At 39.4% G+C, this 14,939-nt stretch overlaps 2 protein-coding genes across 12 annotated transcripts in view; one reads left to right on the top strand and one right to left on the bottom strand.

Moving 5' to 3' along the window:
• SAMD3 (sterile alpha motif domain containing 3) overlaps positions 1–4,318 on the top strand; it is a 36,115-nt gene extending 31,797 nt beyond the window's left edge. The window contains exons 7-11 of one of the 3 annotated variants that reach the window (XM_042016581.1): positions 333–410; positions 1,160–1,360; positions 1,745–1,916; positions 3,564–3,646; positions 3,891–4,318. In XM_042016581.1, the coding sequence (XP_041872515.1) occupies positions 333–410; positions 1,160–1,360; positions 1,745–1,916; positions 3,564–3,646; positions 3,891–4,208 (852 nt within the window). In that variant the 3' untranslated portion in view covers positions 4,209–4,318. Of the gene's footprint in view, positions 1–332; positions 411–1,159; positions 1,361–1,744; positions 1,917–3,563; positions 3,742–3,890 lie in introns of all 3 variants that reach the window. The other 2 variants (XM_042016583.1, XM_042016582.1) reach the window with 2 other exon arrangements.
• A 1,807-nt stretch (positions 4,319–6,125) lies between these two features.
• The window catches only part of L3MBTL3 (L3MBTL histone methyl-lysine binding protein 3), a 76,067-nt gene continuing 67,253 nt past the window's right edge, over positions 6,126–14,939 (bottom strand). For all 9 annotated transcript variants that reach the window (XM_042016569.1, XM_042016573.1, XM_042016572.1 and 6 more), the window contains 4 exons: positions 14,838–14,929; positions 10,792–10,955; positions 9,929–9,991; positions 6,126–8,018 (listed from right to left, as the gene is read on the bottom strand). In XM_042016569.1, coding sequence (XP_041872503.1) covers positions 7,875–8,018; positions 9,929–9,991; positions 10,792–10,955; positions 14,838–14,929 — 463 coding nt within the window. In that variant the 3' untranslated portion in view covers positions 6,126–7,874. The remainder of the gene's footprint in view (positions 8,019–9,928; positions 9,992–10,791; positions 10,956–14,837; positions 14,930–14,939) is intronic.

Below are 14,939 nucleotides of genomic sequence, written 5' to 3'. Positions count from 1 at the left end.
CAATGAAGACTAAAATTCTCTCTTAGAGTGCCGACTGTGCTAATACAGAACCCTAGCAAGGGCCAGAGAGTACCTGCAGGGATCACATTGGGTATCTGTTCTGCATGCAGAGGGATGGAGACAGTTTTTTTTCACTGCGTACCTTGTGCAACCATTCTTGGGATATCACATGCATGGTTTTAAAGAAGGATGTTAATTAAACTGGAAAGTTTAATTGCACATGCAGAGCACTGCAAAGTGGTTTGGGATGTTGTGTGTTTCACAGCTCTGTGTCGGAAATGTTCTGGGGAACATTTTGAAGTGTCTCAATTCCCTCTTGCACTGACCCACAGGTCACCCCTGTGTGTAGCCACAGCTGCATCAGTGACAATACCGACAGGGAAAGCCAGTGGCAACGCAGCCTGAGGATGGTAACTGTACTACCTGTTCATCCCTATGTCCCCTCAGCTTCTTTCAGTGAGCAAATTCACTGCATGCACTGATGGATAAGCTACACAAACTCAGGCTACTCCTATTGGTGTACTGCTTTGGATAGCCATTCCTCCTCTTGGTAATTACTGGCTTTGGAATTACCTCAGGGACAATAACGATAGTTTTGAGGAAGGTTGTTAACTATCCTCAAGTACAAAAATACTTTTTGAAAACTGTAACAGTCAAAATGCTCAAATAATGGTTTTCAGTAAGAGTTTTCTTAGTTCAGCTGGTCTCCTTGGGAGTACAAACTCCAGTAGCATAAATGTGAAAGTTAGTTGTCCTGCTTTTAGGACCTGTATGAGTAAGCGGAAGATACAATTTCTCTTGGTAACACAGAGTTAATACTGCTGAACACTGAGTTTTCTTTAAAACTGACAACTCAGTTCCAATAAACCACAATGAGACAAACCAGACACAGGAACAGGAATTTCATGAATAGCCTCAAATATGCAATTTGAGCTTGGGGGACTTGGCTTACAGGTATAGTTTTATGTGAAAACAGACCTTAATCTATTAGAATACGAGGGTGAGTTCACAGTGCTGGAATTGAAACCACACTACACTTTCTGCTGAGCTTGACTACACTCAAACCACAGAGGTCACATCAAATGACCCGAGTGAAGAAAGCTAAATAATCAGATTAAAAGGCTGATTTGTTACAATTCTGTCCTTCATTTCTTGATAGAAATCTGCTCATCTTAAAGGGAGTACAATGGATTTACATATTAAGTGGCTTAATCAAGAATATATGAAAACTCAGAGGAACTGGGAAGAAGTGGATAACAGAATGAATGTGACAATAGAAATACGGAGAAAGATGATCAGCGATAAGGCACCTCTAAAAGATATTCTTAGACTATTTCCTTTCTTAAGATGCCCTTATCAGGTAACAGAGCTATTTTTAATAATGACATAGAATTCTGTGTTATAGATGTGATACATCTGTAGGAATGTATTTTATGGGATATTTCTACTGAAGTATCCATCAGCAATGTTCTCTTTAATCGAACTCATATTGTTGCAGCTAATCCCATTTTGAAAGGTTCACCAGTTCTGTCTTAAAGGTGCCACCCACACCACCAGTGGACTATTTGAAGTATTTTGGTGTTACTTGATGTATTTCTTCCCTGCTTTGAAAAGAAATTAAATCAGCCTCTTGAGTTTATAATCTTATTTAACTGAGCTAGTTTTATCCTGTCTTCAAAGTGCATGCATTGTTTACAGTTTTGGTGTTGAGGTTTGCAATATCAAATATTTGTTTTTCTTTCAGCTTTTTAGGGAGTTCCAGCTTCTCACACACATGGACATTTATAAGAAAACAGTCGAGATTTTGGAGATTTATTCAGAAAACATATTGTCCTTGTATGTGGTGAGGAATAATCCAATTAACATTATGCTGCAAGAAAATCTGAAGCAGCACACCGAGGAAGATGTTCTGAAATGTCAGTACAAATCTCCTATGCTCTGAATATCAGAGTTTTGTTGTAGCTAATTGTTCTTACTTATGTAACTAGTTTCAATCGTACTGCAAAAATATTTCAAAAATGTTATAGTTTCTTTGAAAATATATAATGATTGTGAAGCATTGAGAATAAAAGCTACTAAATTAGTGGGAAAATTAAGTCAGTCAAGTATTGAAACTTCTTTTTCCCACTGAATAGAAGACTGCAGGTTTGATAAAGTAAGTAATTACCTTAAAATAAGTATTGCTAGATGAGCAGAAGTACATATTTCTAGATATATGAGTGCTTCTAAAAATACCCATGTAAAACTAATTTTCTGCTTTAGAAATAGCCCCATAAAAAAGGACACAATTTCCTTTAGGAAGCAAGTTTCTATGGTTAAAATCTTTATCCCAGTAAAATTAAAGCTGTAGTTCCCACTACCTATTTCAGCCACCTCATCTCTGCAGAGACACACTGCAGGAAAAAGGGCACAAACTGGTACCTCTGGTGAGGTCCATGTACCTCGACGTGTTTGGCTCCCTGGCTGTCGGGGAGCAAACACCTGCTGACACTCAGCTTCTTCCAGTCTGAGAAGTCTGGGGAATGTGGTGCTGCAGGGACAAAACCTACACAGCAGTCACTCAGAATTGCTGTTCTTCCCCAGCCGACGCTGCCTATGCCCAAGTTTAGCTCTCTGAGAAGTGCTCCTTAGACTCACTCTCTATCAAACAGGCATAATGCCAGGATGTGAGTCCAAGGTCACGTGATACGAACACATTTGTGTCCTATAGCAATTTCACTCCATTTATTGCCAGGTCATCTTTGACAGAAGAAAGCAGTGTAGGTTAAAATACTGGGGGTTTCCTTCACTTAGATTAAAAACACAAGTACTCGTGATAGATTAAAATGCTAAAGGAATAGTCTAATACAGAAAGCCTTTATGGACTTTCTATTCATAGCTTTGGCCAAGGAAAACTATGGATATAGTAAGTACCCTTTTCTTATACAGTGTGTCCACAGAGATTTTCACCTATACCTTAGTAAATTCCCAAGGCATTTACTTTTCTGTTTTTCTCTCACAAACAACTTGACCTGGCACCTAGATAATAAAAGCATGGCAAGTTAAGTTCAGTGAAGTACGTGACACTAGAAGCCTGACCTGCAAAATAGTTGTTATAGTCAGTAACAGCTGAACCAGAGGGATAGCAGGTACAGGAGCCAGGAGGTTCTGCGGCACCAGCTTGTACTGCAGCCTTCAAAGCAGAGTCCTGTGGCAGCACGACTCCCCAGACAGCCAGTTTACTGGGGACAGAGGAGTTTGGGGAAGGCCAGTGGGGGCAGGAAGACTACTCAGCTCACAAACTCAAAGCAACCCAAAGGCCAACTTAACCTATTGTGAGGGAAATTGAATCATAATATTGAGTAGCAGAGCTCCATGAATGATTTGGACACTAATGTCCATTAACAGCTGATGTGCCTAAATATTGACTGTGGTACAAATTACCCTTCAAAGTGGACTGAACAACAGCTCCACTACTGAGCTGTTAAAACTATTACATAGACAGCAATCTGTTTTTCCAGGAGGATACTGCAGGGCCAGAAAGTTTTCATTTGTAATTTAGTAGAAATCCTTGCCTTTGACAGATATGAAAATGACTGCTGCATGTTTACTCCTGCCAGAGGTCTTTGGAGATGATTCCAGTCTGTTTGCTGCAGTGAATGAGGAGGTAGGAGACAGAGCACCAGCAGCCTTGGTCTCTCTTCCTTTTATCACCTACATAGGCACATCACCTGGCCTTTTGGTGGCTCAGCTTAGTTCCTGGTAAGAGATGACATATGTCTTTTGAGTAGAAGTACTCACAGAAATACTACCTAATTTCAAAGCAGTGTTATCAGGCTTACTTAATTCTCTGAGCTGTTCATTGAAGCAATGCTGTGGCATCATTTGAAATACCCTTTTTTGAAATTTAGGTAAAGGCAGTGACACCAGTGTTGGAAGTGAAAAATCCCTTCAACATGAATTCATGCGCATTTGCCCTGTACGTAGAAAGGGAAGAGTTAGCCCAGCTCGACGACTGCACCATGGCTCTGGCAGCGCTGGTGGCCGCATTTCATGTGTTCAATATCCCATGCCCAAAGAGAATCCACAGGACACTGAACTTCCTGGAGTCCCTGGTCTTTGAGGTGAGGAACCCAGCATCCCTGCCCATCCCAGTAAAGACAGGGCTGGAGGCACCCAAGCATCCAGTATCTGATGGTGCGCCCAGCACTTCACTCAGGAGCATTTGATATTTTGTTAAAATAAATCCCTTTGTGCCATTCTTTGTAGTGAAATTGTATGTATATTTAAAAGTTATGTTTAGTAATATCCTTTTTTTTTATTGTACTGGCTACTTAAAAAAAAAATTAAAACTCAAATAGTTTCATTATTTTAAATGTAGATTTTAGAGCAGTCTAGACATAATAAAATTTTCTAGATTACTTCATGTGTTATGCATTATTTTTCTATATGGAGCATTTGACAAATTCAGATATTTTGACTGAGAATTAAAATGTGAATCAATATGAGCACTTAGCTTCTTGAGATGGTAATACAGTTAATGTTTTGAAATGGCACAAATTAAACATGTACTTATTACCATTGCTTCATAATATTAGGATTGCTGAGAGCCTAATATAATAATTTTTGTGGTTTAAAATGGTGGGCCTGATTTTTAATTTGCAGGATGATGACTTTTCGTTGTTTTTTTCTTGCATGAAACATTTTGTTTTGTTTGAACATTAATCCTGAATTTAAAAAATAGGGATTCTAAGATGAGCTCTCAAAGTAGCAAGAATGACTTATCTGGGGTGCTGCCATGTGCAGTGGTAACCACAGCTTTGGTGCTGCAGAGGGAACGCCTAATTTTCTTTCCAAAATTGGTCCCTGGAACAAATCAGCTTTCTCCATGTGGTGACTCTCTGTCTGCCCACACAGAGTGGAGGCCCTCTCCTCTCTTCTTCCACAGCCTTCTCTTTACCCAACACTCTCCTCTTAGCTCTTGCATGTCTGAAAATCCCAGGGGACACTGCCTGGCAGTGCACAGCTTTGGACAAGTGCCTGGTGATAGACAGGAACAGCAGCCAGCAGACAAGACCCACTGCATTAATTAGAAATAAAAAATGGCTTTTTATTAAAACACTGCATTCTATTACAGACCAATCTCCCACCAGCTCAAAAAATGTCAGTGTAGGCAAAGCAGCACTTGTGGTCACAATGATTCTTTAAACACTCAAACACAGTCTGGAAGATCACAGAAACTTTGGTAAAGCATGGCTGTGCAAGGGGTGACTCCAAGGCAGTGATTACAGTGGGAGATCCTTCAGGATGAGAGGAGATGGCTGCATTTAATGGCCAAACTCTCTTGCTGTAGGCTTAGGATTTTTCACATAGCTCCCATGGAATGCAGAGTACAACCTTTATCAGTGCAAGGGCTGGGCTACCACCTATACAACACAAAAACCAATGCTAACTGCCATTTCAAAGATTCAGTAGGTCTGATGAATGGTTTTCGTTTCCAAGTGAATTTGTTGGGTAGTTTTGTCTGTAGTTTTTGTAACAGAGCAACACTTAGCTACCTCATCACATGGAATACAAAAGTAAGGATTATGTATGTCCTCCTTATTGTATGTGATAGCTGCATGAATAAAAAATTGGGCTCAAGTGAGGTTTACTCTACACCTTGTAAACAGTATTAATTCAAATCCATTTCTTAAACCACAGTACTTTGCAAGTAGTTGTATATAAAAATTCAGGGAGATGCTAACATCCCCAAGTAATCTCTGTTGAGCTGCAAATCTCTTCGTTGGTTATCACTGCAGGCTACAGACGCGGCACACAGGACAGACACAGAGGGTAAAGGAAAATAAACTGCATGGAAGGAGAGAATGAAAGAAAACAGAAGAATTTGGCATTTTACTGATCTGCATCTGCAACTTCAGCTGCTGCCAGTGACAAAGTCCAGAGCTATAAATGGGATTCTGACTAATGGCAAGGGGAGCCTTGGGGAGTAAGTGTTCAGGGAGAGGGCACACAGCAGTAGCCAAGTTGCTCTTTTGAAACTCCTGGCCCCACTGAGCTACAGTGAGGAATTACTCCACACCACACCCATCAGGAGCAGCTGGGTTCATCTGAGAATCCTGGGCACACAAAAAGGTAACAGAGGCTCCAGTTAAGGTTTTATTTGTATTGTAGTACAATAAGAGTGCAATTTGAATGTACAAATATTGAACAAAATGTAAAAATATTATTTATGCAATGCTATGGAAGGAAATTAACAGAGCAATGCAACTTACTTCATACTGACCCTGTTTCACTTCATATTATGGCAGGCACCAGTCACCTACACGATCTGGAAGGGACACACAGAGTGAAAACTTAAGAACTCCAGCCAAAGAAAAGCCTAGCAAAATCTGTGGGAAGATGTAAAATTCTCCCAGCTCTGTGCAACGGAAATGCTGTTTGTTCTCAGCTCTACAGCTGAGCAACTGCCCACTGCAGCACTAAACACAGGGCTGCCAAAAAACCTTATCCAGCTCTTCTCTCTCTTGTTGCACAAGTAGCATTCTGGAGCAGTCCTCAGTATACAGGTAGCTAGGCTTTCTTCCATATAAAGTGCATCTGGTTTACATCTTACGTACATATACCAAGTGCAATGACTTCCGCTGACAAATCATTACAATAATCCTCCAAGAAGGGAGGTTGCCTCACCTCAGTAACTGCTGGTGATGTCTACAGCCTGCTAATGACCTAGTGAATTGCATGTATTTTACACACAGGATGTGCTGGTGCACCACAAGCATTTAAGTATCCTTTTCCTCGTGCTTTGCCTTTCCTCCTATGCCTTATTCATTTACAAATCAGAGTTTTCGGCTAGAAAGTGGTGGGTGAAATAATTCTCCCACCACTGTGAAAGCAAACCTCTGTGGAATATGAAACCAGGGTAGCAGTCCTAGCTTGAGCACAGTTTTTTCTCCATTGTTGTGGTAACTACCCTGAAGACAGGGAAGTGCAGACACGACTGAATGTAGTTTCTTTTCTGCTAATCTCCTTGCCTCAAAATACTCCTATTTTCCTCCATGTTCTGCAGGACTGTAGCAGGCTCCCATGTAAATGGCTGGGACTCTATTGTGCAGCATAAACAAAAAGTCTTCTATGAAGTCAAACTTTATTTTTCAGTTGCAGCCTTCTCTATACTGGTCTTTTGATAAAATACATTAAAGATGCTGGTGGCAAAACTCACGTAACATTTCTGTAATCGTGCAAAAGTAAAAACATTCAGTTATCAAGAAAGCATTATTTTCAACCCCAACAAGGTTTGTTTTGTTACAAGCAAACAGACAGTTTTATTATCTGTAAAGTCATATGCTGTAGCATAATGTGTCACATATGTAACATTAAGTGTTTCATTTTTAAACTATGGCACAAATACACATTAGCCATAACAGTCTCATCTGGCTACCTGTAGCCTAATTTTTGGCTGATCAGTTTTTATTTTGATAAAATGAAGTAAAAGCTTCTGAAAAGTAAAATGGGTACATGAAGTACAATTCAAGAATCCTTAGAAAATATTAACGTTCCCTTATATAATACAGCATAAATAATTAATGAAGGTTTTCTTGATGTCCAGAGAGAGTTAGGGATCCTAACCATCCATGGAGAATTAGCGCCATTAGTTTGGTAAATAAGACCAGCTGACTCGGTTGTTACACAGTACCTTCTCAAAAGCTTGAACACTTCCCAGAAGGATTCAGATGTGTACTGGCTCTAGGAGAATATAAATAGTCCACCAGTGCTGAACTTATGTTTCTTCCTTTCTGAGAGTCCTTACTCAATACTTCTAGTGAGTCTTTGTGCTTTGAATAATACATGAGCTCCAGTGGAGAAAGCTGGTTCGTGCACATTTTCCATTATCTTCAAAGTTCATTGTGTGAGTTTTTCTCTGCAGCTTTGAACATCAGAATGGAATTAAAGATTTTTAGGGCTGGTCCCAGCTTAATGCTCATTATTTTGACTATGTCTGATTGGGTCATTAGCAGAAATGCTTCTCCATCAATTTGCTTTAAAAGAAAAACACAAAAAGCTATTAATAGGTCTGACAGTGCAGCAGTATAAACGTTTCAGAAAACATGAAAAGTCCCAGCAATTTCAGACAAAGTTAAGGGCTGGCTGAATACAAGCACTTTCAAATGCTTTCAGGAGAGCTTTGATTTCAACCTTTAGACAGATCAGCTAGTCCAAGAGAACAGGATGATCTTCTGCTTGAAAACAACCTTCTGGCTAATTTTTAGCTAAACAGTTTTTATTTTCATACTGACAATATAAAACCTATTGAAAAGTAAAGTGGGTAAATTAAGTGTAATTCAACTATACTGAAGCACAGCAATGCTGTTAAACATCTTAGCTATTCCTTTTATGCAAGCATCCATAAGGAAAACTTCTGGATTTCACTCCCAGCTACAGAACTGGAATCCCCTTCAGGCCACCACTTTCTACTCACTAAACAGCAAATTGGAATTATTTTGATCCCAGATGAAAACAGGGGCCAGGCTAATAAAACTGCCTTTTTACACAAACACAACAGAACTTTTCAAAACCCGGAATTTTTTTCTGCCAGCTTTGTAGTGTTGCTATATTACAAAACATTACAAATGAACATTCTCCTGTAAGCAAATCCTTCTCTCAGCAGGAGTGCTAAATCCCAACTCGAAGAGCCCCAGGGTCCTTACTTCCAGGGGTTTCAACAGGGCCAACATTTTCCTGACTTGATTAGCAATATGCCAACTTTTATTTCTAAATTCATTGATGAGACACCCCAAGTAACATAGGGGGCTATCTAGGTTTGAATAGTTAAATGTCCAACATCTGAGCAAGTGCAAAATGCCCAGAGATGCAGCCTGCCAGTCCTTTGATATGCAGCTGTAATAGTCATTACAATCTATAGCACAGCCTGAAAGCTTCTGTTGCAGGAGATTAGCAGGGCCATCTGTATGCATTTTCCCTCAGGAGGTGCCTTCTCAGGTCTAAGTACCACAATTATTCTTCACTTGAAAGGCTGGCTGACTCTGCCCATTCAGGTCGACTGGCTGGGATAAGCACCGGAACTATTCACTCTGGCATCTGTGATCAAACTGCCTTCTTGAAACTAAGCATTAACAGGAATAACAAACCGCTGAGCAGAAAAAAACCCAACCTAGTTTATAAAGGCCTAATGTACCTAAAAGCCCTATCCATTCTTAATGACAACTTTGGAACAACAATCTTCTCAGATGACAAATGCATGCCTGGCATGCTCACAAAGTGAGCACATACTCCTTTGAACCTCATCAGAACCTTCAGATCTTCTCACTTCCTGCTCACTCAAATCACCTTCATAAACTGGTTATATCAGGAGGAAGAGCATCAATAGCCAAGTGTGATCAGACAAGACACAGAGTTTTAAGAGGTGGTTATCTTGAACCACTGTTCTGCTTTATTTTACTTACTAACATCCTGCAGAACTAAAATAACATACTTGTTTATAAATTTCATCCAACCAGATCAAGAAAGAACAGTAGTAAATAACAAAGTTGGTGAGTAATTTCAATTGGCAGGAACAAAGTTGTAAAAGCACCTGGTTGACACTTGACTAGTTTTCTCTTTAATTTCTTCCTACTTCATGGCCTGAAAACCAACCTAATCTTCCATACATTTGCAACTGACTTTAAACAATGTGGCATTGAAATAGGTTGCCCAGGAAGGTGGTAGAGTCACCTTTCCTGGAAGTGTTTAAGAGGCATGTGGATCTGGTGCTGGTTGATAAGGCTTAGGGGCTACAGGGATAGTGCTGGTTTGGAGGGTTAGACCTAATATCTTAAAGATCTCTTCCAACTCTGACGATTCTATGATTCCATACACTTCATCCTACTAATTTATATGTATTTCTACCAAGCTTTTTCGTCTCTGTCTTTTTGAAATAAAATTCACCCACCTCATCTTTAAACACCTTGCCGTGTTCTTCACATCCTGGTAAACTTCGTATAAATTCAGAGACCTGCCACCAAAGTATACAACAAAAGATTTAGTAAGACTTAGGTTTTCTCAAAATAGTCTTTAAGGTTGACATTCATTAAAGTCTTTTAGCTATTGCTTTTACAGTCTCATATTAGGTGTTCTACCTTCTTCTCTAAGTGTATGGAGTCATGCTTCTTTTTTTCTCTGATTAAGTGAGATCCCAGTGCCTCAGGGGCAGAGAGTAGTCACAGGTACTTGTGAAAGTAAAGCAATGACAAGACTTTGTCTGTCCAAGCATTGTCACATACCTGAATGGAGACAGGGCTCTAATCTTAAAATCAGGTGTTATGGCCTGACCATATCCACAGCATTCCTCTCTGCACTCTCCAAAGCAGTGTGCCACACCCAAACTATGCACCAGGAAGAGCTTCTTGGTTCATGCAGACCCCTACACCATTCCTCCAGAACGTTTGTGTGGGGATTAGATGTTGGGAGTGGAGACCATGGGCAGCTGATATGCTGGGCTGTACATTAAACACTACTCTTACACTTAGCATACCCTTACACCAGTGAGTATGTTTTTATATATATATATACATACGTATATATATATATATACACATATATATGCATATTTATCTCTGTCAATACACGTATGCATTAATATTTCTGCTTCTGGGGCTGCATGGCAGCAGAATGGGCATTTTGGGGATCAGTTACATTAGGTCTGGCTGAGTCTAATCCTCTGAGTACTCATGTATTAATCAATGGGGATAATCTAAAGCTCTGAATCAACTTTCAAGGAGTGGTAGTAAGACAGAAGATAAAGGGGGAACCTACCTCATCTGTACTCCACTTAGAAACTTTACTGGCTGGGATCCCAGCTACACTTGGAAGGAGCTTGCTCTGCTGTTCCCAGCGCAAGGGTAGGCCAGGGATTTGCAGCTTGGAAGACACGATAACTGGTTGAGAGAGAAGTCTCTGCGTGTTGGGCTCTTCAACATCTTCAGCAACAGGAAACAAGAAACAAGAATTAAATCCCTCTGTCAGTGATGAGATCAGTCACAATAAAAGCACATTCATTTCTATTCCTACATATGGACCTCCCTACACAAGCTGTACATTTTTGCTTACACCAGAATTAGAGTGCCATGAGTGTTCTTCCACTGGTATGACTATCATTATATTGGCTCTCTATAAATACAACTGCTCTTACATGGAAGAAGTCTCTTCCAGCACAACACAATTCGATGCCATCGGAGCTGTTAGCATAACACACTACAGATCAAACAATTTTAAATATTTTGGTACAATAAATCACACACACATTTAATAGTTGTACAGCAACACAAGAATTAACTTAATTTTGGAGTCGAGCTGTTAGAAAATCGAAAGCAGCACTGCACTGCTACAAAATTTCAAGTGAATCAGTTACACAGTTCCAGCCCACACAACATTTATGGCTCATCCACAACAAAATGTTTTTCAGTTCTTCTGAGGAAAAAACGCCAATGTCTGCAAATTCTCTGCTTCCACTTTAACTGAATGTTTTGTTTGGAAAATAACACTAAACTCCTCCGTGCTGCTTTTTATCACGCTCATCCATAACAGAAGGAATGATCTCCCATCGCACTGCCCCCAAAGGTAAGTACTGGTGGGAGGGTGTCTTCAGCCACATGCTGCTGTTTTCTGGAGAAAAGCAGCAGTTGCAGACACATGCAGCAGGAAAGAGTGAAGAGTCGCACCTTGAATGATGTTGAACTGCATATGACATCCCTGTTCATTTACATCCATTAGAAGTGCAAAAGCACATGCCTGCTATATGAACTCAGGCCAGAGTGCTTCCCAGTTGCCAACTAAAATTGTGGAAAACCTCTGAAATTCACTTCTGAAGGACCTGCCAACAAAGCATGCTCTTAATGCCTAATATTCCTTAATAACATGGTTCCTGCAGTTACAAATCCATATGCTGTTTTTGTTTGGACTGCTCATTTCTGTTGCAGTTCCATTCTACTTCCATTTTTGAGAAGCTGCTATTAACCACAAGTTCTCCCAATCCTTACTGTTATAGTTTTCACATATTTATGCCCAACAACTAGAGCACAAATTCCCATTATAGATTTTTGCCAGCACAGTGGGGCTGGTCTATAATATGCCTATCATAGGATGTTATTACATTTGCTTGTGTTGTTCTGCTCCTCTAGCCTAATTTTTTGTTACTTTCAAGATTTATCCTCATTTCATATTAATGCCTATTATTCAGAAGTTGACTCTTAAGCCATTTAGTCAGCACTGTCAGCCCACTCATTAATTTTTTTAAAATAGACTCGTTAATGTTTTACTACCATTATACTCTCACTCTTCGAAGAGAGTTCCCTAAATATTTGTTTACACTTCACTGTTGTTTTACAAATGCTCCTTAGAGCCTCTAATACTAATAAAAATCTCAGTGAGAAAGGAATGTGTCTTGTCAGGCAGCAACTGTGCTGAATGTAAAGCATATTTTACTGAACAGTATCTTTCTAATTGTTCCCTTGAATCCCCTCCCCATCCTCATCCTCTGACCTTTTCCTTCTAGAAAAGGTCTCTCAAGAGTTGAAAATATAAGTATTCAGCTATTTTTTTCCTTTCATCCACAAAACATGCAATATAGTAATACTGCCACATAAATAGCTAACTATAATACTGTGTGAAGAAAATACTGCACAAATCACACCCCGTATTTGCATGTTTAAACATATGTACACACAACAGCACATAGGTACAGGCATAGTGAGCAGCGTTCTCAGTCTATATAGTATCTGCCTCACAGGTAAGACAAAGAGCACACAAATGGAGCATGGAAAGCTCCAATTTACCCAACTAGATGGAGAAAATTAAAAATAAAAGTCCCTAGCCCTGTGGCAGACATAATTAGAACATCATCAAAAGGAAATTTAGGTTTAGTGTGGGTAACCTTGTACCAGAAAGTCCAGAACACACCAATTTGGCTACAATCTATGTCTCTAATACCAGACAGTTAAAAGTTTTCCCCACCCTCATGCTCTGGGATATTTCTCACTCTGCAAGCCCTGCTTCCCATAGAGGGGCAATCTGTCTTTCTGGGCCAGACAAAATATGACATATATTCCAATTTTGCCAGCTCCACAAGACAGCAGTCAGATGCACAAAGTTCACACTTCTAAAACTAACCCGTGTTCTCTGCTGACATTGCGCTTCAGCATCAGCCCACCTGCCTTTACATTCTTCTTCATACTTTATGCTACTTTGTTATCCTTCTCTATGATAGTTCATTTCTATCTTCTTAGCAAGTTACCACAGAACAAAACATAAACTTACTCTTCAAAGAAGCCAAATGGCAAATACTTTCCAGTATTAATGAGAGACCATTAACACTGCTCAGTCCCTCCTGCATGGTTCTAGCTCTTAGCATGTTAAAAACCATTTTTAAGCACAAGATTTATGTCCACAAGAAAGTTCATATGAAGGGGCTGTGATTTCAGCGGAGCTCTTTAGCTCCAAATAATCCTTCTGCAAAGAGAGAGAAGATAGCAGTACACATTTTATAAAGTTATCAGTAGAGAACTGCCCAAGTGAGTATTGCAAGAGTAGGCTGAAGAACAACAAGGTAAGTGACATGCCAAAAAAACAGGGCAACAAGCACAGTTACCAACAGACACAATTCATGAATTTACAATTATTTTATCTTGAGATTTCCATGACTCTGATAGCAAGAACTTAATGATCCATTTTTGTCTTACAGCCTAAATGTGCCATCCTACTCAAACACATAATAACGCGACATTACGTGTGTAACAAGGACAACTTTTCTAGATAATAATGTAAGAAAATGTTCTGTTTTCCTAAATCTGACTATGCAAGAACCTCGCAAGCAGAGCTTGTTGGTGAAACTTTATCCAAACAGTCAATTCTGTCAAACTCAAAATGCTTCACAAAATCAGGCCAGTTTTCTTAGAATTAAAAAGTAAGACATGTAGATCTTAAAGAAACATAGTTACTCAAGTCCTACGAATTTTGATTAAAGCCTTAAAAACTGCTGTTGCACAAAAAATTGCCAAAGAAAATAATCAAAAAATACAAAGAACTAAGATTAGGAAATTAAGACACTTAACTTGTATTGACCTTCGTGTCAGCTGCACTGAAACAATGCACTGAGTCAGAGTCATAACAATCCTGACATACTAAGTTTCACACATGTAAAATAATTATCAAATATACGACTGCTTTGTTCTGGATTTGTGCTGTATTCTTTCTAAACAATAAGGATAAAAATTAATAATGAACAGTTGCTTGAATCTGTCCAACTGGATCTGTGACAGCCTAGAGTTTTGACACAGCAGTACCTACACAGAATCACTGAACAGAAGAAAACTCCATGCTGGAAGAAACCTCTGGAGACCATATAAGAACTTTCCAGTCTCGCCAGTGAAGAGCCACAGTCTGGCCATCACCCTCAACAAGACTGAGGCTGGGTTAAGTAAGTCACCTTAATTTTGCATCATGTCTGTAACGTGTAAATGCTTTAACTTTCAAAACACTTTCGAGGCAATAAGCAAATGTTATACCTTTACCACTTGGATTGGTTTAATGACCTATTTTTAAAAGTCAGTGGAAAAACATCATTAAAATGAGATTTTTTTATATCACTCTTCATTTTGCACTCACGTTTACAACTGTGATAAAGTTCTTGGCAAAGCCTCTGATCATTACAAGATAAAGAAACAGTGCTGTCAAGAAATTTTTGGACACAAACAGTGAATGCGGAAAACAAGTCGTAATTCAGTTTAATGAGAAATTCAAGGGACATCACATTTCTTCAGCTCTGCAGATTTCAATTTGAAACAAATGAAGTACTTCCAATTTACCTTTAATTTCATTTGAAATGAGCGGTTTATTTTCTGTCTCCTCATCTTCACACTCTTTGTTCTTTATGGTGTCCTTTGTTTGTAGTACTCCACTGAGGAAAA

This window comes from Corvus kubaryi, unplaced genomic scaffold (assembly GCF_017639235.1).
Source record: "Corvus kubaryi isolate FWS band 111438036 unplaced genomic scaffold, C.kubaryi_AGA036_p1.0 split3-73, whole genome shotgun sequence".
Lineage (NCBI taxonomy): Eukaryota > Metazoa > Chordata > Aves > Passeriformes > Corvidae > Corvus > Corvus kubaryi.
This window is presented reverse-complemented; position numbering and strand designations above follow the sequence as displayed.